The following is a 21,454-nucleotide window of genomic DNA, read 5'->3' as shown; positions in this document are numbered from 1 at the left end:
GCAGCACAATTAATGTTGCTCCGCACACCGATCTTGCCGAGTTGCACATTTTCTGGTTCATTGTGTGGAGGAAAACTTCCTTTTTGAACATGGATTAATTGTGGATTTATTACGGACGCACTGCTTATTCAATGTATACGAATTAGTCAATTGCTTTTGCTTCCTGAGTATTTCAATTGCTGACATGTATTCATTTCTCTGTAACCCATTCTTATTGGAACCTATATAATCAAACATTTACTGGGACCTGTAACCTGATCTCCCACTCCTTTCTCTCTGTCTGTTTATTTACTCCCATCTATGCCCTAGTCCTTTTTAAGTCATCTCTGCTGAGATGACCGAATAAAGCTGGACCAAATGTCCATCAGTCAACAATTTTTCTTTCCGATCTTGATGAAACTTAGTATGTGGGTAGAGGTCGATGAGTGTTGCACAACGATACAACTTTTGTCCGGGTTCAAGGTCAGGGTCAAAGTCACGAGGTCACGTAAGTTATAAAAAAAAAAAAAAAAAATCGCCATTTTCAAAACCTATCTAGTGTGCCATTCTACAAGATATTCGACAACTGTTTATTGATTATGATAGTAAAAAATATTATCTTGTATCTAACTGGACAGATTTTTGAATTTCCGTCCCGTTTGGCTGCCACGTAACCTGGAAGATGGTCAAAAACTTTTTACTTCTGATCTAGATGAAATTTGGTGTGTGGGTAGAGGTCAATGAGTGATATCCAACGACATATTTTTCCCGGATTCGAGGTCAGGGTCAAGGTCACGAGGTCACGAAAGTTGTGAAAGTCGCCATTTTCAAAACCTATCTAAGTCTGTCATTTTAGGAGATATCTGGCAACGGTTCATCGATTATGATAGTAAAAAACATTAGAGAGATGACCGTCACCCCCACCCGGGGGTAATTTTTCTGTCTCTGTTTAGTCTCAAATTGTAGTTTCTGTCATCGGGTGACAGGCCTTTCCAAAGATCTATGTCGCCACCTTTTGACCAGTACGATAAACTTTGGGAGATGTCTTTCTCATGTGTAACCTCGCCTAGCCAAGGTCAGTTGTAAGTCATCATGACCAAAACTCCCCTCCTTCTCTTTGTTCTCTGTCGTTCTCCCCAACTCTCCCATACTTTCCCTCAAATATATATTGTATAGAAGAAATATGTAAACTCAACTTCAGCGGAGATCATTGCATGGCTTGCATTCTATGTTCTGTCCGCTCCGTGATATCACGCGAATAAAAATTATCTGATTAAATGTACTTTTCCTGTGGACATTGGATTACTGTGAGTTGCAATTGATTACTTTGAATATTAAGAGTTTCACAACAGTGTGTCTGTGTCTGTGTCTGTCTGTCTGTCTGTCTGTCTCTCTCTCAAATTTTTTTGGATTCACCTGGAAAGTAGGGCAAGATGGTCAGACATTTGAGAGGGAAAAGGTGAGGTCATATTGAGGAGATATTTCTCTGAAGGCTGCCCATCTGCATCATGGCAACACTCAAAGAACTCAAGTGCCTGGAAAAGAACAGACAAGAAAGAAAGTACCAGGCAGGAAAGTAAAAAGTTCTTTTTTCACAGAATGCAATGTCAGTAATATGGACTCAATTATTGGAATCACATGGAAAGTAAGGAAAGATTGTGAAATGTTTGTCCACCTGAAGAGAGAACGTCACACGCTGGAAGGAGTTTTCTGTGAAGAAAGGGACCTGTATGAGGCAGTTATGAGACGGAACTTGGCGAGAGCATTGCTTGGGTTCAGGCTCGGATAAGGTGCCCAAACATGCGTAAGAATTGCACGGGGTAGAGTTCCATCACTGTACTGAATGATTTACAGAAGGAACTTTCTCAACAATTCCAGTCAACTCAGAGGCTTCATGGTTTTCTTTGTATTGTGGAGTCAAACTTTTTCATGTATCGTTCAGCACTTCCGGTGCTGTCACTGTCACTTCCCGAAATCTTCTGGGTACCAGCGACGTCACAGCAATTTTTCTCACTGCACTCAGCTGGGCATTTCCTCATGAGGAATTTCCTCATGAGGAATTTCCTCCTCCCCAGTGATGCCAACCGCGTTGTTGCTCCATTTACTCACTCCCGTACCACTTTATTCTTCTTCAGTCTTGAATCTTATTCTGCCCTCCAGGTCTTTAAGACTGCTGTTCACACCATCTCTGATCATCTCCCATCCAAAACCTTGATCTTATCCTTGGGGAGTCGGCTAGACATTCACACGAACAAAACTCCACAAGAAGATACAGTTAAACACGAAGAAATTACACAAAAACACAACAGCACAAAGACAAAAAGATAGAGACACGACAGATCTGGTCTGAAAACTTAGCTTTGATAAACTGGAAAGAGGCACTGCACCAACCAATGTCTAACACACTCATATCCAGAACTTGAAGTTAACCCTTTGAACCCTAGTGGCTGTTTTCCTAGCTGCTATTCAAACCTCCATATACATATACCTGAGCGGTTGGATTTTTCTACAGGGAGCACAGGGTGGTGGAGCTAAAAGACCAAGGCGCTTAGGGTTCAAAGGATTAATGTTTATTTTGTCCAATAGTTGCCCTGCTGCCCTTCATACTCTCTATCACCATGCTCTTCCATGAGATGCCATCTTCCGGAGAAACAATACTAACGGAAGCTATGAAGAGTACAAAAGGAGGGCTGCTTACCTTCAAAATTCGTGGGCCATTGTTTGAACCATGTGTGCTCTGAAATATCCTGCAAAAGAATGTGTTGGAATCAAATATAACCAAGATCAGGAAACACCACCACTCCGGATCAATAGAACTTTGCTCCACCATAACAGGTCAGCAACCCCAGCAAGTGTGAACATACTTGTTCATGCAAATCAAACAGTGAGAACAGTATCCAACACTCACCTGCATAGTCAATCTTAAGATTGGGTCCTTAAGAGTCATCATGACCAGAAGAGTCAGAAATTCATAACTTGAATGTGGTGGCAGTTTGGAAACCACTTTTTTGTGTATGACGTCATCTGACATTTGCTGTGAAAAAGCAAAACAAACGTATTGGTGACATAATCCGAACCAACAACCGAAATTGAATACTTACATTTACATAATAAGCATCTTCCAATCAAGCACTCCCTGATGCAATAACCAAGACTTTACTCAAAACAAATAAAATACATTTTCATTTATTCATAAATTATGATGTACAATCTAGAAGTTTTCTTCATGAGCCAAAAAAAACAAATCCAAACAACTCAATCGTTGGATATTAAGTCGATGAGTGTATTAATTAAATCTGTGACAACTCAAATCTTTGCCAGTTGAAATGAAATGTACCAAACAAGAATTACAAAAAAGAGACTACAACTACCACTTTATAACTGCTGGCAGTGATGACCAGTTACAAAGACATCCGGCTTTGAAATTACCCTGCTTTAATACAAAATGGGATTGATGAGTAACGGACCGAGTAACACGAAGTGTTTAATCTATTTATTGCGTATGCAGTTAGCCTTTTTCCTTGGGACATCGGAGGTATCAATTGAATTGGCATTTAAATTACCTGAACACGAAGTAATAAATGTGCAGGAAATATCACCATGGGTCCACAGGGTAAACCGGAACTCCACCGAGTAATACAAAGCCCCCCCACATTTCTCTCTACTATGTGGGATTGATGAGTTATGGACCGAGAAAAATGTCACATTCAATCTATTTATTACATTCAAAAAATAGATAATGTGTCCAAACCCGAATATCCAGCGGAACCTCCACTCATCAAACTAACAGATCTTAAAATTCAAAAGCATTGCCATAAGCATTGTGTCCATAATGGCATCTTCTGCACAAGCCAAAACAACAACATCCCAGCACCAAACAATCAGAAATACAACAAGAAATACAAAAAAGGCAACTCTGCGCATAATAATGATGAATGTCTATGTGATGATGATCACGACACCATTATAAACAATACTCACTTCAGCAAGATCAGATCCATCAAAGTCCAGTCCAACCAATAATTGTATGAACACGATGCCCAGAGACCACACGTCAACTGGGGGACCTTCATAGACATCGATCGAGATCTCTGGCGCCATATAGCTACGTGTGCCACAGATCTGATGGAGTTTTTCATCTGGCTTGAAAATTGTCGCACAGCCAAAGTCGATAACCTTCACGACCAGCAAGTTATTGCAAAGCACGTTGCTAAGCTAAGGAGAAAACAAAAAAACAAAATATTTTTAGAAACATCAAACCTTTTATCAAAAGATATGTTCAAAGAAAAATCCAAATTTGAATTATCCACTGGCATTGAATGAGTGAATGATCCACTGATTGAATGATCCACATTTGAATGGCAGGCAGGGAAAAAAAAACAAACAAACCCAAAGGCAGTATATAATCAGCAGAGGTCCACAGGCCCAATGTGTTTGGTCCAAAAGAAAACCAAGATAGCTGCCATATAATTTTGTCTGGGTGCCATGGTGGGTGGAGTCAAGAGACCAATGTGAGTGTGGTCCGGCAGCTGTCCGACCAATGGGTGAACATTTCAAAAATCGACCTCCAACAAGAACCCCAAACAATAACAGCACCAACGACAGAATTATAGAGCTCTTGTGGACCTGCCACACCTTACAGGTGAAAATTCCAGGAAGAGAAAAGTTTAAGAAAACATTCTCCATCAATGTCAGAAGTTTATACAATAATATGGATAAGCTTGAAGTGAAAGTGGATAGTAGAGTATGAATGACAGTCACAGTAAGTGAGACTTGGTTTAGGTAGAGGAAGTGACAAGAAGGCTACAAGATGTAAAGGTGTAATGGAAAAGACAAAGTAGCAGGAGGTGGAGCAATCTAGGTAAAAAACAATACCGTATTCAATCAATAGAAAGGGGTGATATGAAGGAGCGAATTAATGTGGAGGGTTCTGTGTGGATAGATATTAAGGATGGAAGAATAGTTAATTATGTACATCATGCTCCTGGTGCGATGGTAGAAAGGTTCATTAACAATTATTCTGAAAGGCATGTGGTAAGGGAAGAGTATTCACTGTGGGTGATTTTAATTTGCCAGGAGGAGAATGGGTTCAGGAACAGGGAACGGGCAGATGAGGAATTTTTCGACTTAGTCCAGGATTGCTTTTTAATCCAGTTTGTTGATAATTGCATGAGTAGGAGTGGAGTGTTAGACCTCTCATAAGGTAATAATTCAAATATGGTGGAGAACTTTGAGTGGGAACATCATGAATGGACAGGTGACCATAACGTAGCGCATGTCAGTGGATTCTGTTAAGACGAGTTTGAGATTGTAGAACGATGTCCATGGATGTCAGGAAGGCAAATTTTGAGAGTATAAGGAGAGAGGTGCCATAGATTGCAATAAACTACCAGGAAGCAATCAGTATCAGAGAAATGGGAATCTTCAATGAGAAAATGCGCAATAAAATCTTCACAATGTCGCTGTGTCGAGAGATATAAAAAATAAAATAAACCAATGTCACCCGCAGGGTGACCTGTATCTTACCAAAAGGTGACCACGTGTGACTTCTTTAAGGTCACACTGAGGTGAACAGAGCTGCTATCCACCAGGAGCGACTCCTTGAGGAATATCTGCCTTACGAGAGATTCCGATGAGAATCTTTCAACAGAGTAACCATGAAAAATATGTGTTTGCGTCATAACGTCACCAAATGACGTCATAATGTCTCAAGCTTGACATATCGAGAAAGCACTCATCGAGGTGTTCAATTTGAGGTACTACACGATATGGTTTCTAAAACTTGAAAATTTGACCTTGGGGTCAAATATGTTTGACCTCAGGCGCTAACCATGAAGGTCAAGGCCAATCGCCACCAAAAACTAATCAGCTGAGCGCCAGACCATATACTACAGTCCCATAAAGTTTGGAGACGATTAGATTAAAATTACTCAAAAAGGGTTTTGTCGACTCCCCTGATTTGCGACAAAGTGACCTTGACCTTCCAAATTTTGTGCGCTGAAAGGGACCTCTATAGGCCTCTGATATGCGAAGTTACAAAAATTTCCAATGATAACTGTGCTCTGCAGAGTGATTTATACGTGATTACAGACAAAAAAATAAAAAATAAAAAAAAACATACAAGCTGACTAACATATCTTGCAAAAACTTCGTTTTGGCAAGATAACAAATGCTCTGCCAGTGGGTAGTTCTGTTTTTCACAGACTGTAACCGAACTGGAATGGGTATTTAATTTTGACCTCTTCCTTTCCAGGTATATTGCAGGTCTAATCAATTGTGTAATGAGCACAAAAAGGGTGGATATGTGACAGCCCCCCACCTCCCCCCCCTTTTTGGTCATTACTCAACAACATAAACAGTGTTATTTGCCACCCTCTCCACTTCCCACCTCCATTCCTTCCTTGCTGTGCTGCACAAAAAAGGGTTTTCATTGCAGTGTAACACAAGTGGGTTACCTTTATATCCCGATGCACAATGTTCTTCTTGTGGAGATACACAAAAAACAGAAAGCATCTGGAAGGAAGAGATAAAAATATTAAATCATGGCGACAGATTATGATTGTTACCATTTTACAATTTCGAGTTTCAAAACACATCAATATATCTCTCTCTCTCAATTGATTTGTTTACACAAATCTTGACACACCTTGACGATTTATGATGACGATGACACACCATGTACACACCTTGACGATTTAGCCAGCGTATGGCAACATATCAAAATTTATCTAAAACGCTGGCGTACGCTGAACTATTGATGTTTTTTTCAGTTTTGGACGTATAATAACGTGTTGGACGTATGCATAACATATTAGTTTCGATAACTTATAGATAACATACCAACAAATGCTTAGCGTGTTGTCGGTGTTCACAACTTATGCCCAACGATAGTCTAACTTAAGGCCCTGTCACACCTTGACGTTTTAGCCAGCGTATGGCAACGTATCAAAATGTATGTCAAACGCTGGCGTACGCTGAACTATTGATGTTTTTTTTTTTTAAGTTTTTGGCATATTCATAACGAGTTGGACGTATGCATAACCTATTAGTAACGTACACAGAACGTTTCGATAACTCATAGCAACGAATGCTTAGCGTGTTGTCGGCGTTCACAACGTATGCCCAACGACAGTCTAACGTATGCATAGCGCACGTGGCAGCGTATCGCCGATGATCACATGGCGTAGCCTATTAAAAGGCTGCCGCTCGACGATTCAAATCATAACCACACTAGACATCGAAGTATCAAGGCCCTGTCACACCGTGACGTTTTAGCCAGCGTATGCCGACGTATGAAAAATTTGCCAAATACGCTGGCACACGTCAAATACGTTATGGGTAAGTTTTGTATACGTTAAGAGCACGCTGAAGCACGCTGGCATACGTCGTAGTACGCCAAGCACGTCGACAAATTTTAAGCATGCTCAAAATATTTCGATGTATGCTTGCATATGACTCACACGTTCCGCATACGCTGGCCATAAGTTGTAGGCACGTTATGCGATCGTTGACACATGTCAGCACACGTTACTGGTAAGTTACTCACAAGTCGAAACACGTCGAGTTAATGTTTAGCGTACCCGAAACCTATTTCTAACCTATGAGTAACGTATCTCCATCGCACATTGACGTATTTGACGTCTTCCGGACGACCACAGAACTTACTGAACGTGTTTCTAACTTACATCTACCGTATAATGGCGTATTGGCAGCGTTTAGGGGAATTGGTATATAAAAATGGGCTTCACAAGAGGAACCCGTCAGTGTTCCAGACTCCATGTTTTTTTTTTGTTTTGTTTTTTTTTTCTTCGGCATGACGGTGATGTTCACACTTCGATTTCTAGTGCGGTTATAATACAATATAATTAATAGGCTGCTGCTCAACGATTTAAATCATAACTGCACTATAAATCGATTAGATGCGCTGTGATTTAATTCAAGAGTTAGGGAGTGATCCCAACACAATGGAGATGCCCCTCCCCCTCTTCTGCGAAGAGGAAGAAGAGTCCTCTTCTTTTCTTTTTTATTTGGGGGGGGGGTCGCGGCTCCAAAAGGTTGAGAACCACTGAGCTAAACATTACTTCGATGTGTTTCGACTTATGAGTAACTTACCAGTAACATATGTCCGATGTGTGTCAACGATCGCATAACGTGCCTACAACTTATGGCCAGCATATGCGGAATGTGTGAGTCATACGTCGAAAAATTTTGAGCATGTTAAAATTTGTCGACGAGCTCGGCGTACTACGACGTATACCAGTGTGCTTTTAACGTATACAAAACTTACCCATAACGTATTCGACGTGTGGCAGCGTTTTCGACAATTTTTTCATACGTCGGCATACGCTGGCTAAATCGTCAAGGTGTGACAGGGCTTTTATGCAAAGCGCGCGCGACAGCGTATCGCCGACGATCACGTGGTGTGGCCTATTAAAAGGCTGCCGCTCGACGATTCAAATCATAACCAAGCTCGACATCGAAGTGTCGACATCACCGTTATGCCGAAGAATGCTGCCAAGAAGTCTCCTGGCCGTGGCCGCGGATGGAAGGTCAAGGTCAAGGAGGATCCATCATCACCCACACCCTCCCGATCACGCTCACCCTCTGACGGAGAGGACGCTGGCTTCAACGCCTCTCGGGCATCGTCGGTGCCTTCGGTAGCTGCGTGCGTGGCCTCCACCCACTCTCGGCCAACCCTTGCGAAGAAGAGGGCCAAGAAGACGCAGTTTTGTCTTGATGTCCATGAGGAGCAGGTCATGTGCGATTTCCTTCGCGAGAACACCATCCTCTGGGACACCAAGAAGACCGACTACCGGCGGGTGGACAAGAAGGCAAAGCTCTGGAAGGATCAAGACAAGGTCATGGGGAAGTCTGTCGAGCACCTTCAAGGGTGGTTCAAGTCCCTGCGAGACACCCACACCCGTCTGGACAAGAAGAAGAGCGGTGACGGTGCCCCGGAAATGACAGAGAGGGAGCAGTGGGTGATGGCAAACTTCGGCTTCCTCAAGCCTGTGGTCCGCCATCGTGCTGAGCCCGTCAATAATGTACGTATAAACACATTAATATCAATACTAATATTTATTTATATTCGTTTTAGTGTACTACACATCTCGAAGCAAATTCATCTTCGATTACTACAAATCATTGAATTTGCACACGGGTTCCTCCTGTGAATCGCATTTTTATATACCAATTCCCCTAAACGCTACCAATACGGCATTAGACGGTCGCTGTTTGAACGTCAGCGTGAAAATGTTTTTTTTTTGAGGGTTTAATGGCGCTGTCAGCGCCACGAGGCTCTATCCACGCCACCGTGAAAATGTTTTTTTTTGTTTTTGTTTTTTGTTGAGGGTTTAATGGCGCTGTCAGCGCCACGAGGCTCTATCCACGCCACCGTGAAAATTTTTTTTTTTGTTTTTGTTTTTTGTTGAGGGTTTAATGGCGCTGTCAGCGCCACGAGGCTCTATCCACGCCACCGTGAAAATGTTTTTTTTTTGTTTTTGTTTTTTGTTGAGGGTTTAATGGCGCTGTCAGCGCCACGAGGCTCTATCCACGCCACCGTGAAATTTTTTTTTTTTGAGGGTTTAATGGCGCTTTCAGCGCCACGAGGCTCTATCCACGCCACCGTAAAAATGTTTTTTTTTTTTGAGGGTTTAATGGCGCTGTCAGCGCCACGAGGCTCTATCCACGCCACCGTGAAAATGTTTTTTTTTTGTTGAGGGTTTAATGGCGCTGTCAGCGCCACGAGGGTCTATCCACGCCACCGTGAAAATGTTTTTTTTTTGTTTGTTTTTTGTTGAGGGTTTAATGGCGCTGTCAGCGCCACGAGGCTCTATCCACGCCACCGTGAAAATGTTTTTTTTTTGTTTGTTTTTTGTTGAGGGTTTAATGGCGCTGTCAGAGCCAGGAGGCTCTATCCACGCCACCGTGAAAATGTTATAGTTTTTGGTGCAAGTTATTTCCTTTCTAATGTTTTTATCTACCACACTATTTTTTTACTGATTACAATATACATATATTGCTTTAAAATTATTTGGATCAGACCACTGCAATGTTCTATAAAAAATATTATTAGACTAGTCTTTTAAAAACGATAAATGTATAAACAGGCGAGCATTGGGTGGCTTTGACACCAACTCTGGTTCTCCTTTATTTGAGAAAATCTACACAGGGAAAAAAAAATAATTGTTAAGGTGTCCAAACTGTCCATGTCTGTTATTTACTCATATTAAGTTTCTTCTTCTTCTTCTTCCTTTTTCTTCCTCTTCCATTACGTCTTCTTCTTCTTCTTCTTAATCTTCTTCTTCACCACCATTGCCTGTGGCTGTTCCCCTCTATCTCCGATGATTTATATACCTGTCTACTTTCAATTTCAACCTACGTACCCTCTCTGCTGACACGATACCTTTCAAGGGACAACATTGTCATTCCATACATTATAACTACTCTCTCACTGAAAGACCCTTGCCTTAAATACCCTCCTAACTCTCATCTTCACCATCAGGGTAACGCTGTCTGTGCTTCGGAAAAAAAAAAAAACTCCTCCACACCGATATCTTGTGTTCACCCTTCATTATTTTAAACATCTTAATATAATCAAACGTCTCTCTCACTTCGACCCTGCTCTCAGTGTTTCCTCATTTCCATTCTGCTCTCGCTTTTCCATGAGCCTCGACCATGTCCACAGAAAACCCCTCGTAATCGTTTCGATATTTATATATATATATATATATATATATATATATATATATATATATATATATATATATATATATATATATATATATATATATATATATATATATATATACATACACACATGGTGACGATGTGGTGGCGAAATTAGGAATTATTTAATAACGTCTGACGTCACACATCAACCTTCTCACGATCGAAGGAATGAAATTTCCTTCAAAATCGCAATTAATCGATAATAGCAAGTAACCGTGTAACATCGTGTACGATTCCGTACCTCGACTAGTAATAAAATTTAAAATATGCGTGAATATCCTTTGAAATACTGAGGTAAACAAGTTGGTGTTGGTGACGTACGATCACGTGACGTGACGTGTCGTTTTACTCATCGCTCCGTTTTGCTGAGTCAAGGTCGGAAGGACGGAGCTCGAGACGGTGGATCACGGGCTCGGGACCTGACATTATCGAACGGGTAAGCTTAGACACTCGGTGAGGAACAACCGTGCAAGTTGGTTGGCGTGAGCCATGTTTGTCTGATGTTCATCGTCCTGTACAAGTAACCGTCAAAAACTCGACTGGAAACTCCATTTGTCGTGTCGGGCTATTGTTGCTCTGAATGTGATTTGTTTCATGTTGATCATTTATTGGTCGGGTTATGTATATCGATAATGATAATGGAGCTAAGTGTTTGTTATTTCCTTTGAGACGAAGCGATTTAACGGTCCACGAAACTCTGCTCCATTGCACTTGCTATACGTGACTGGATCGCTCGAATTTTTAGCTCGGCATCATGAGCGGATGAGCAAAATTTCTGAGGGGTTAAAAAGTGAAGCTGAGGCCGCCGAATATTAGCGATGCAGCCTGAGGTAAATCACCCACTATAATTGGTCTAGTGCGATCACGTGCCGCTGAATATGAGCTTTGCAGCCTGAGGGAAATCGCCGACCATGATTGGTCCAGTGCGATCACGTGCCGCTGAACATGAGCTTTGCAGCTTGAGGGAAATCGCCGAACATGATTGGTCCAGTGCTATCATGTGCAGCTGAATATTAGCTATGCAGCCTCAGGTAAATCACCCACTATAATTGGTCTAGTGCGATCACGTGACGCTGAATATTAGCTTTGCAGCCTGAGGTAAATCGCCGAACATGATTGGTCCAGTGCTATCATGTGCAGCTGAATATTAGCTCTTCAGGCTGAGTTAAATCACCCAATATAATTGGTCCAGTGCTATCATGTGCAGCTGAATATGAGCTATGCAGCCTCAGGTAAATCACCGAACATGATTGGTCCAGTGCGATCACGTGCCGCTGAATATGAGCTTTGCAGCCTGAGGTAAATCACCGAACATGATTGGTCCAGTGCTATCATGTGCAGCTGAATATTAACTCTTCAGACTGAGGTAAATCACCCAATATAATTGGTCTAGTGCGATCACGTGACGCTGAATATTAGCTTTGCAGCCTGAGGTAAATCGCCGAACATGATTGGTCCAGTGCTATCATGTGCAGCTGAATATTAGCTCTTCAGCCTGAGGTAAATCACCCAATATAATTGGTCTAGTGCGATCACGTGCCGCTGAATATGAGCTTTGCAGCCTGAGGTAAATCACCGAACATGATTGGTCCAGTGCTATCATGTGCAGCTGAATATTAGCTCTTCAGCCTGAGGTAAATCACCCACTATAATTGGTCTAGTGCGATCACGTGCCACTGAATATGAGCTTTGCAGCCTGAGGGAAATCGCCGAACATGATTGGTCCAGTGCTATCATGTGCAGCTGAATATTAGCTCTTCAGGCTGAGTTAAATCACCCAATATAATTGGTCTAGTGCTATCATGTGCAGCTGAATATGAGCTATGCAGCCTCAGGTAAATCACCGAACATGATTGGTCCAGTGCTATCATGTGCAGCTGAATATGAGCTATGCAGCCTGAGGGAAATCACCGAACATGATTGGTCCAGTGCTATCATGTGCAGCTGAATATTAGCTCTTCAGGCTGAGTTAAATCACCCAATATAATTGGTCCAGTGCTATCATGTGCAGCTGAATATGAGCTTTGCAGCCTCAGGTAAATCACCGAACATGATTGGTCCAGTGCTATCATGTGCAGCTGAATATTAGCTCTTCAGACTGAGGTAAATCACCCAATATAATTGGTCTAGTGCGATCACGTGCCGCTGAATATGAGCTTTGCAGCCTGAGGTAAATCGCCGAACATGATTGGTCCAGTGCTATCATGTGCAGCTGAATATTAGCTATGCAGCCTCAGGTAAATCACCCACTACAATTGGTCTAGTGCGATCACGTGCCACTGAATATGAGCTTTGCAGCCTGAGGTAAATCACCGAACATGATTGGTCCAGTGCTATCATGTGCAGCTGAATATTAGCTCTTCAGCCTGAGGTAAATCACCCACTATAATTGGTCTAGTGCGATCACGTGCCGCTGAATATGAGCTTTGCAGCCTGAGGGAAATCGCCGAACATGATTGGTCCAGTGCTATCATGTGCAGCTGAATATTAGCTATGCAGCCTCAGGTAAATCACCGAACATGATTGGTCCAGTGCTATCATGTGCAGCTGAATATTAGCTCTTCAGCCTGAGGTAAATCACCCAATATAATTGGTCCAGTGCTATCATGTGCAGCTGAATATGAGCTTTGCAGCCTGAGGGAAATCGCCGAACATGATTGGTCCAGTGCTATCATGTGCAGCTGAATATTAGCTCTTCAGCCTGAGGTAAATCACCCAATATAATTGGTCCAGTGCTATCATGTGCAGCTGAATATGAGCTTTGCAGCCTGAGGTAAATCACCCAATATAATTGGTCTAGTGCGATCACGTGCCGCTGAATATGAGCTTTGCAGCCTGAGGGAAATCGCCGAACATGATTGGTCCAGTGCTATCACGTGCAGCTGAATATTAGCTCTTCAGCCTGAGGTAAATCACCCAATATAATTGGTCTAGTGCGATCACGTGCCGCTGAATATGAGCTTTGCAGCCTCAGGTAAATCACCCACTATAATTAGTCTAGTGCGATCACGTGCCACTGAATATGAGCTTTGCAGCCTGAGGTAAATCACTGAACATGATTGGTCCAGTGCTATCATGTGCAGCTGAATATTAGCTCTTCAGACTGAGGTAAATCACCCAATATAATTGGTCTAGTGCTATCATGTGCAGCTGAATATGAGCTTTGCAGCCTGAGGGAAATCGCCGAACATGATTGGTCCAGTGCTATCATATGCAGCCTCAGGTAAATCACCGAACATGATTGGTCCAGTGCTATCATGTGCAGCTGAATATTAGCTCTTCAGACTGAGGTAAATCACCCAATATAATTGGTCTAGTGCGATCACGTGCCGCTGAATATGAGCTTTGCAGCCTGAGGGAAATCGCCGAACATGATTGGTCCAGTGCTATCATGTGCAGCTGAATATTAGCTCTTCAGCCTGAGGTAAATCACCCACTACAATTGGTCTAGTGCGATCACGTGCCACTGAATATGAGCTTTGCAGCCTGAGGTAAATCACCGAACATGATTGGTCCAGTGCTATCATGTGCAGCTGAATATTAGCTCTTCAGACTGAGGTAAATCACCCACTATAATTGGTCTAGTGCGATCACGTGCCGCTGAATATGAGCTTTGCAGCCTGAGGGAAATCGCCGAACATGATTGGTCCAGTGCTATCATGTGCAGCTGAATATTAGCTATGCAGCCTCAGGTAAATCGCCAAACATGATTGGTCCAGTGCTATCATGTGCAGCTGAATATTAGCTCTTCAGCCTGAGGTAAATCACCCAATATAATTGGTCCAGTGCTATCATGTGCAGCTGAATATTAGCTCTTCAGCCTGAGGTAAATCACCCAATATAATTGGTCCAGTGCTATCATGTGCAGCTGAATATTAGCGATGCAGCCTGAGGTAAATCACCCAATATAATTGGTCCAGTGCTATCATGTGCAGCTGAATATTAGCGATGCAGCCTGAGGTAAATCACCCACTATAATTGGTCTAGTGCGATCACGTGCCACTGAATATGAGCTATGCAGCCTCAGGTAAATCGCCGAACATGATTGGTCCAGTGCTATCATGTGCAGCTGAATATTAGCTCTTCAGCCTGAGGTAAATCACCCAATATAATTGGTCCAGTGCTATCATGTGCAGCTGAATATTAGCTCTTCAGCCTGAGGTAAATCACCCAATATAATTGGTCCAGTGCTATCATGTGCAGCTGAATATTAGCGATGCAGCCTGAGGTAAATCACCCACTATAATTGGTCTAGTGCGATCACGTGCCACTGAATATGAGCTTTGCAGCCTGAGGTAAATCACCGAACATGATTGGTCCATTTTCGTCACGTGCCTAACACAGAACAGTCCATTGATGGCAGTTTTTTATATTATTCAATACTATATACTAAAATGGAGCTAAGTGTTTATTATTTCCGAGACGAAGCATCAGCGGTCCACGAAACTCGGCTACATTGTATTTAGTATACATGACTTATTCCCTGGTGTTGGCTCAGTGGTGAGGGTGCTGGGCTTGGGATTCTAGGGTCGTGAGTTCAAATCCTGCTCTGCTGTCGAATTGATACCAGGTGAGGTTGATTCAGCCTATCATCCCTCCGTGGTCTGCAAAATGAGTGCCGGCTTGCTGGTATCCTGCATCAGAGTGGTGACCCGTCCTGGATTGTGCCCAATAGCCCAGGAGACTGCTAAGGCCTAAGTCACATTTTCCACGGCGGCCGTGGGGTCTCCAAAATCTACGGCCACTAGCAATTATACGGCGGCCACAGTATTTCCACGGTCACACAATGTAGCAGTCACATATGTTTTTATTTTTTGGGGAGCCGCACGGCATATTTAGTAATTGTGGAGACCGAAAACGTGGGGTTGCCGTACGGTCTTTGATTTGATGTCTCGCACGGTGACCTTAAGGGGACCCTGTGGTGGCCATATAATTTTCAAGGCAGACGCAAGGAACCCTCAAGGTGCCCGCAAGGCGACCGCAGGGGGGGCCCTAAGGCGAACGTGCGGCCAGACGGACGGTAACGAGTGGGTTCCTTATTTTTTATTTACTATTATTTTTTTAACCAGGTTTTTTTTTCGGCTTGTCTAATTGCTACAGTGAATGTAGAAATGAAAAAAGTTATAACTCCACGTTATAATTCCACGGTGACCCCTACAGCCTGTAAAAGATGGCCACCCTGAGGCCACCGCAGAAACTCCTCGGCCGCCGCACGTTTCTGTCAATTCAGAGGGCGTACGGCTGCCGTATCCTCGCCGTAGAGCAAATGTGACTTAGGCCTTTGGCAGCACCGACGCTCTACACAGAATATGGTCCCAGTGGATGGATGGATAATGGAGCTAAATGTTTATCTCCTAGACCAAGCATCAACGGTCCATGAAACTCAGTTATATTGTACTTGGTATCCATGACTGGATCGCTGTACTTTTTTTTTATTTTTTTTTCCCACGAGTGAAAATGTACATACTCGCTCATTATCGCCTGTTACTTGACGACATTTTCTAAAAAAAAAAAAAAAAAAATACTGTGACATCATCGGTGTTCCTGCGTGACTATCTTGAATTGCAACTCCATAAAAGCCACTCAGGAATCAACGCCTCATTCGGAAAAAAAAAAGCACACGAAAAAGGAATGAAATGACGACTGCAGATCTCTGAAACACAAAAGACAACAAAATCACGTGACCACCACCACCCCCTCTGTATGCCTTAACCTGCTGAGGAGTATATGGATCATCCTCCTCTTGATGCTAAAAATCTTGCTTACTTATCAGTTATCAGAAAAGCTTGGTAATATTCAGTATGGTAATATACAAGAAGAAGAAGAAGAAGAAGATCAAGGTCTGCTTGATGAACTCACAAATCACTTGTGTGATGTTTATTTGAATCCTGCAAAGCTGCTGGGTTTGATTTAAGGACAAATTTACATGTAATACACGAACGAGTAAACCGTAGCTTCGTGTTGGTTTAGCAGTTAGGGTGGCTGGCTTTGGATCTTTGCGTCCTGAGTTTGAGCCCCGTTGGCTGCTGAATGAACACCAGGTGTGGTTGATTCAGCCTGTCATCCTTCCAAGGTTGGTGATTTGAGTACCAGTGTACTGGTAGAGGGCTACAGAGTTGGTGGCATAGTTACGCCCCCGAAAACGATTGCAACCCGGCAGTCAAGTTGCCAAACGCAAGAATAAGACAAAGAAGAAGTTTGTACAAGCCCACATATGACTAAAAATATTGGTGGAAACAAGCCATGGTTTGACCAAGATTGTCATGCAAAATGGTCTCAATAACTGAAAATACAAAATAAACTCAAAAACGAAAAAAACTTCACAGCTCAAACTGAATTTTAAAACCACTAGTACGTGGCCGTATGTGCAAGAAACAAACTCAAACCATGTGCCAGAAACAACAACCACACAGGCAGGCCGTTCCTTCGCTCTCGCGTGCCCGTACTTGCGTCGTGCATGGCCGTACGTGCAAACCTAAAAATAAAAAACCTTTCAAACAAACACACAGGCCATTCCTTTGCTCTCGTAAACGACGACTGGATTGGGACATTGTGTTTATCTATAAATGCACATAAGAAATGGAGAAATTATTAGAATACAGTAAGTCATCACTATCCGGAAGTCCGTACGTTGTAACCCGTAATGGGGAATGCGGCTGAGGATCTCTTCCCCAATGGCCACACCTATGCAGCAATGTGTTCTGTCATTGGTTTGGTAAATAAATTGCCATAACTTGGGAAGCGCTTGTCCAATTAATATCAAACCTTGAAAAGGCACATACTCAGGTCCCCAGCAATATAGCTGGCAAGTTTCAATTGGATCGGACCAGTGGTTGTCGAGAAAACACACACGCACACACACACCTACCTGGAATTATAGATAGATGCAAGACACCATAAAATGTGATCTCTGCCAAATTAAAAACCTTTTTCCATAATTTGAGAGAAATGAAGCAAAATAATCTGAAGTCTCATTGGGAAGTACTGAATAGAGCATGCTCATACAGAGTGAATATTGGTAAGATTTGTTTGGATAATTTTGTTGAACATTTTAAGAAACTCAGTCAGAAGTTGAATGATAGTGGGTATGCTAAATTGTGAATTTTTTTTTTGCAAATGAATGGATTAATGGTGACTTTTTTTTTTTTTGTTTGTTTAATAAAGAACTTTTGTTTCTCATGGCCAAACTCAAATATCAAGTAGAGATTCATTCAAAGTACACCACCCCATGACATAAATAAATAGCATCTCCTCCAGCTTGTGACTTGCTGGGATGCCGTCGGTGCCTGGTGATGCTGCCGTGCAGCACATCGAGATGGAATTGGGAGTGAGCGGTGCCCTTCTGAAGTGAATGTGTACAAATGATAGTTGTTCATTGGGAGGGAACAGTGATCAAAAATTGTTTGATTGTGTAATTAACGTCAAATAAATAATCATAAAATAATTAATTTATTAATCAGTTAGCTAATGGTTTACCTAAACCACCACAGTTTCATCCGAATCTGTAACTTTTTAAAAATTAAATAATTGGTCGATTAATTGATTTATCAATAAATCAAAAGTACCCTTTATAGCCAAATCATTTGGTCACCGTTGTCTGAAAATCAGCTTCCCAGGTCAAATAGTGCCTGAGCTATTGTCTAGATTGGAGAAAAATATAAGTAGTTAACAAGTACAGATACAATTGCGTAATTAAAATAAATACTTTTCGTCAATTGGCTAATAGCATACCAAATCGTCCGAATCTGTAACGTTTTGAAACTTGAGCGATTCATCGAAGAATGAATAATTAATAGATTTATTGATTAATCGATAAATCAAAAATGCCCTTATAGCCAAATCACTTGTTCACTGGTGTGTCCAAATATCACCATCCTTGCTCAAAAGGTGCCTGAGATAATGCCCAGATGAGAAAGAAAAGAAATCTATTGTAGTTAAGTAATGAATTCATTGATTAATCAAAAAATAGCATTTTTGCCAAAGCAATTGTTCACTATTGTGCCCAAATTTCAGCTTCCGAGCTCAAAGGATGGCTGATATATCGCCCAGACAAACAAACAAATGGAGTGAAAACTGAGTGCCCTCTCGGCGAACATCATCGCGGGCGCCTTCGGCGCCTGGCGATGACATTCTGCAGTTCCTGGAGATGGAATAGGGAGAGGTTTCGTGGCATTGATGGTACAACAAGTCTTGTGGCATTATTAACAAATTTTTCAAAAAATTGCGCAGTCACTGGAATCAAAGTCACAGTTCGGTTATTTTACTGGATACTTAACTCAGAAATAGCTCGCAGTGACTGGTCCGTAGGTATAATAACACGTATAAAAAATATAGGATCTATTGATCCAGAAAATTACCGTGGTATTACTCTTTTGAGCTGTTGAGGCAATCTCTTTACTGCAGCAATAAACACTAGACTATCAACCTCCGTAAAAGGATGTTGTATCTTGGGTGGTGAGCAGGCTGGACTAAGAGGGGTTTAGTACCCTACACCATATATATGCTCCACATTCCATATTTATTTGTATTTTTCCCACCAAAAAGGGTTGACGACAAAAAAGCATTCGACTTGGTCAATAGTTCTCCATGGAAGAAACATTTCAACAGGTTTTTATTGTTTTTGGTTTTGTTAATGTATACATTGTCGAGGCTCGTATAACAGCTAGCACACAGAACATACAACAAGGGGAGCAGGGGACAAGAGGGGTGGGAGAGGGAAGGAAAAAAGTGTGGGACAGAGACATGAGGAGATCTGTCGACTGGAGATGGATGGGATGGGGTCCACGAGGTAAACAAGATGGACTCTTCAGGAAATATGAAGGAGATGGGTTTGGGGTAGATGAATGGGGGTGGAAAAGATCATGGTTTTGGATGGGGGAAGATAAGAGGTGGTGGTGAACAGCTGCTTTGAAAGCCTTGAGGGAAGAGTGGGATTGAAGAGAGTGTGGGAGTTTGTTCCAAAGGTGGGGAAAAAAGAATGAAAGAGTGAAGGTGAGCAGTGATTTTGGTAGTTTTACCAGAAGGGGGTTGCTGGTGGACCTTGAGTGCCCTGCGGAAATATGGGGGGGACATATCTCAGACAGAGCAAGGGGGGGGAGGGGCGAGGCCAGAGAAGAGACTGTGGAAAACAGAAAGACCACCGCCCTGCCTATGATGAGTTAGAGACCCAAAGACTCTGCTTAATCGTGGGAGAAACGAATGATCCTAAATGCCTTGGTTTCCACAGTGTGAAGCCGAGAAAGGTGAGAGGCAGGAGCACCAGCCCAGAGGTGAGAGCAGTTCTCCATCAGGCTGCAGACGAAAGCTTTGTATGTGGTCAGGAGCTCAAGTGTGCCAAGGAAGGACTTTGCATGATGGAGGATTCCAAGTCGGCGACTGGCTCTGGATGCCAGGTTGGAAATGTGGCTCACCCAGGAAAGATCATGGCAGATAGTGAGATGCAGAAGCTTGAATGAAAGGACTTCTTCCAGAGGATTGTTGAGAAAGTAGATTGGGGGGGGGGGGGTTCCAGACAGTCCTTTTGGAGAGACATGATGAGAGTGTGAGACCTGAAAGGATTGAAAGACAGGTTCCAAGTGTTGGACCAGCTTGTGATTTTATCCAGATCTGCAGAGCGAAGAAGCTGCTGCTTGCCGATCTGAGGGATGACAGATGGTACGGCAGAGGATGGAGTTCTCAGCAGAGGTAAAGAGGATTTTCCAGAGAGTCAAGATCAGAGAGATCTTCTGAAAACCAGAAGAACAGGGCCCACAACGCTGCCTTGAACTCCAGCCTGAAAAGGAAGACTTGATGAAAGAACTCCATTTAGAGCCACACGTTGGCTGCGACAGGAGAGGAAGTTTGCGAGCCATGAGTGGAGATGGCCTTGGATACCATAGGAAGAGAGTTTGGTGAGCATGGCAGGGTGCCAGACCTATTTAAAAGCACACGATGTATCTTGCGATTATGGCTCTGATTTCATGTCTGGCATTGAGGACCTCCATCTATTGTTGTGAAAGTAGGAGCAGCATATCCAGGGTAGAGTGACCTGGTCTGAAAGCAAATTGATGATCGGAATTCAGGCTATTGGAGAAGAGGAAGGATTTAATGTCTGAAGAAATGATGGATTCCATAACCCTTTTGATGTTTGGGAGAAGGCTGATTGGTCTGTAGTTGCAGGGATCTGTTTTTGCACCTTTTTTCTGCAGGGCAGTGATGATTGCTTATTTCCAAGTAGATGGCAGCAGATGACCTTGAGCAAATGAAAGGGTGACTGGAACAGAGAGAGGGTGAGCAAGAGCAGGTTTTTAGGACACATGGGCTGATGCCGTCTGGACCGGTTGCAGAATCTGAATCAAAGTTTGACAGCAAGTTCTCCACTTTGTCATAAGAAAAGGACACAAGAGTCCAGGGACAGCTGGGTGCGACTGGGAAAGGTGGGTGCAGAAAGCGATGGGTTTGAGACAAGATTTCAAAGCAAACATGGAGTTTAGGCATTCAGCCTTTTCACGTGCAGTGTCAGCTGTGCTGCCATTTGAGGTAAGGGAGGGAATGGAGGGGGAACAAACACTAGAAACTGATTTAACGCGATGCCACCAGGATTTGGAGGAGGGAGACAGGCTTGAGAGTTCAGACTTGAGATTAGAATGATGTTGTTTCCTGGCTCTCCTGAGGGTAGACACACACTTTTTCCGAGCTTTGTGGAAGGAACTGAGATTGCCTTCAATTGGATTTGCCTTCCATGAGGCGAAGACAACTTTTTAGG

At 42.7% G+C, this 21,454-nt stretch overlaps 2 protein-coding genes across 4 annotated transcripts in view; one reads left to right on the top strand and one right to left on the bottom strand.

Annotated features, from left to right (window-relative positions):
- LOC147016178 (uncharacterized) overlaps positions 1-8,669 on the bottom strand; it is an 83,092-nt gene extending 74,423 nt beyond the window's left edge. The window contains exons 1-5 of the mRNA XM_085848957.1: positions 8,474-8,669; positions 6,435-6,492; positions 3,961-4,194; positions 2,888-3,013; positions 2,678-2,726 (exon numbers count right to left, since the gene is read on the bottom strand). Coding sequence (XP_085705083.1) covers positions 2,678-2,726; positions 2,888-3,013; positions 3,961-4,080 — 295 coding nt within the window. The 5' untranslated portion in view covers positions 4,081-4,194; positions 6,435-6,492; positions 8,474-8,669. The remainder of the gene's footprint in view (positions 1-2,677; positions 2,727-2,887; positions 3,014-3,960; positions 4,195-6,434; positions 6,493-8,473) is intronic.
- SQSTM1 (sequestosome 1) overlaps positions 8,465-21,454 on the top strand; it is a 27,286-nt gene continuing 14,296 nt past the window's right edge. Inside the window, exon 1 of one of the 3 annotated variants that reach the window (XM_085848954.1) lies at positions 8,465-9,023. In XM_085848954.1, coding sequence (XP_085705080.1) covers positions 8,478-9,023 — 546 coding nt within the window. In that variant the 5' untranslated portion in view covers positions 8,465-8,477. Of the gene's footprint in view, positions 9,024-10,991; positions 11,164-21,454 lie in introns of those variants that run through there. The other 2 variants (XM_085848955.1, XM_085848956.1) reach the window with 2 other exon arrangements.

The sequence above is a fragment of the Eptatretus burgeri genome, chromosome 12 (genome assembly GCF_056783735.1).
Source record: "Eptatretus burgeri isolate ZD-2024b chromosome 12, Ebu_testis_v1, whole genome shotgun sequence".
Classification (NCBI taxonomy): Eukaryota; Metazoa; Chordata; class Myxini; order Myxiniformes; family Myxinidae; genus Eptatretus; species Eptatretus burgeri.
The sequence above is the reverse complement of the archived record's forward strand: the minus strand, read 5'-3'. Positions and strand labels throughout refer to the sequence as shown.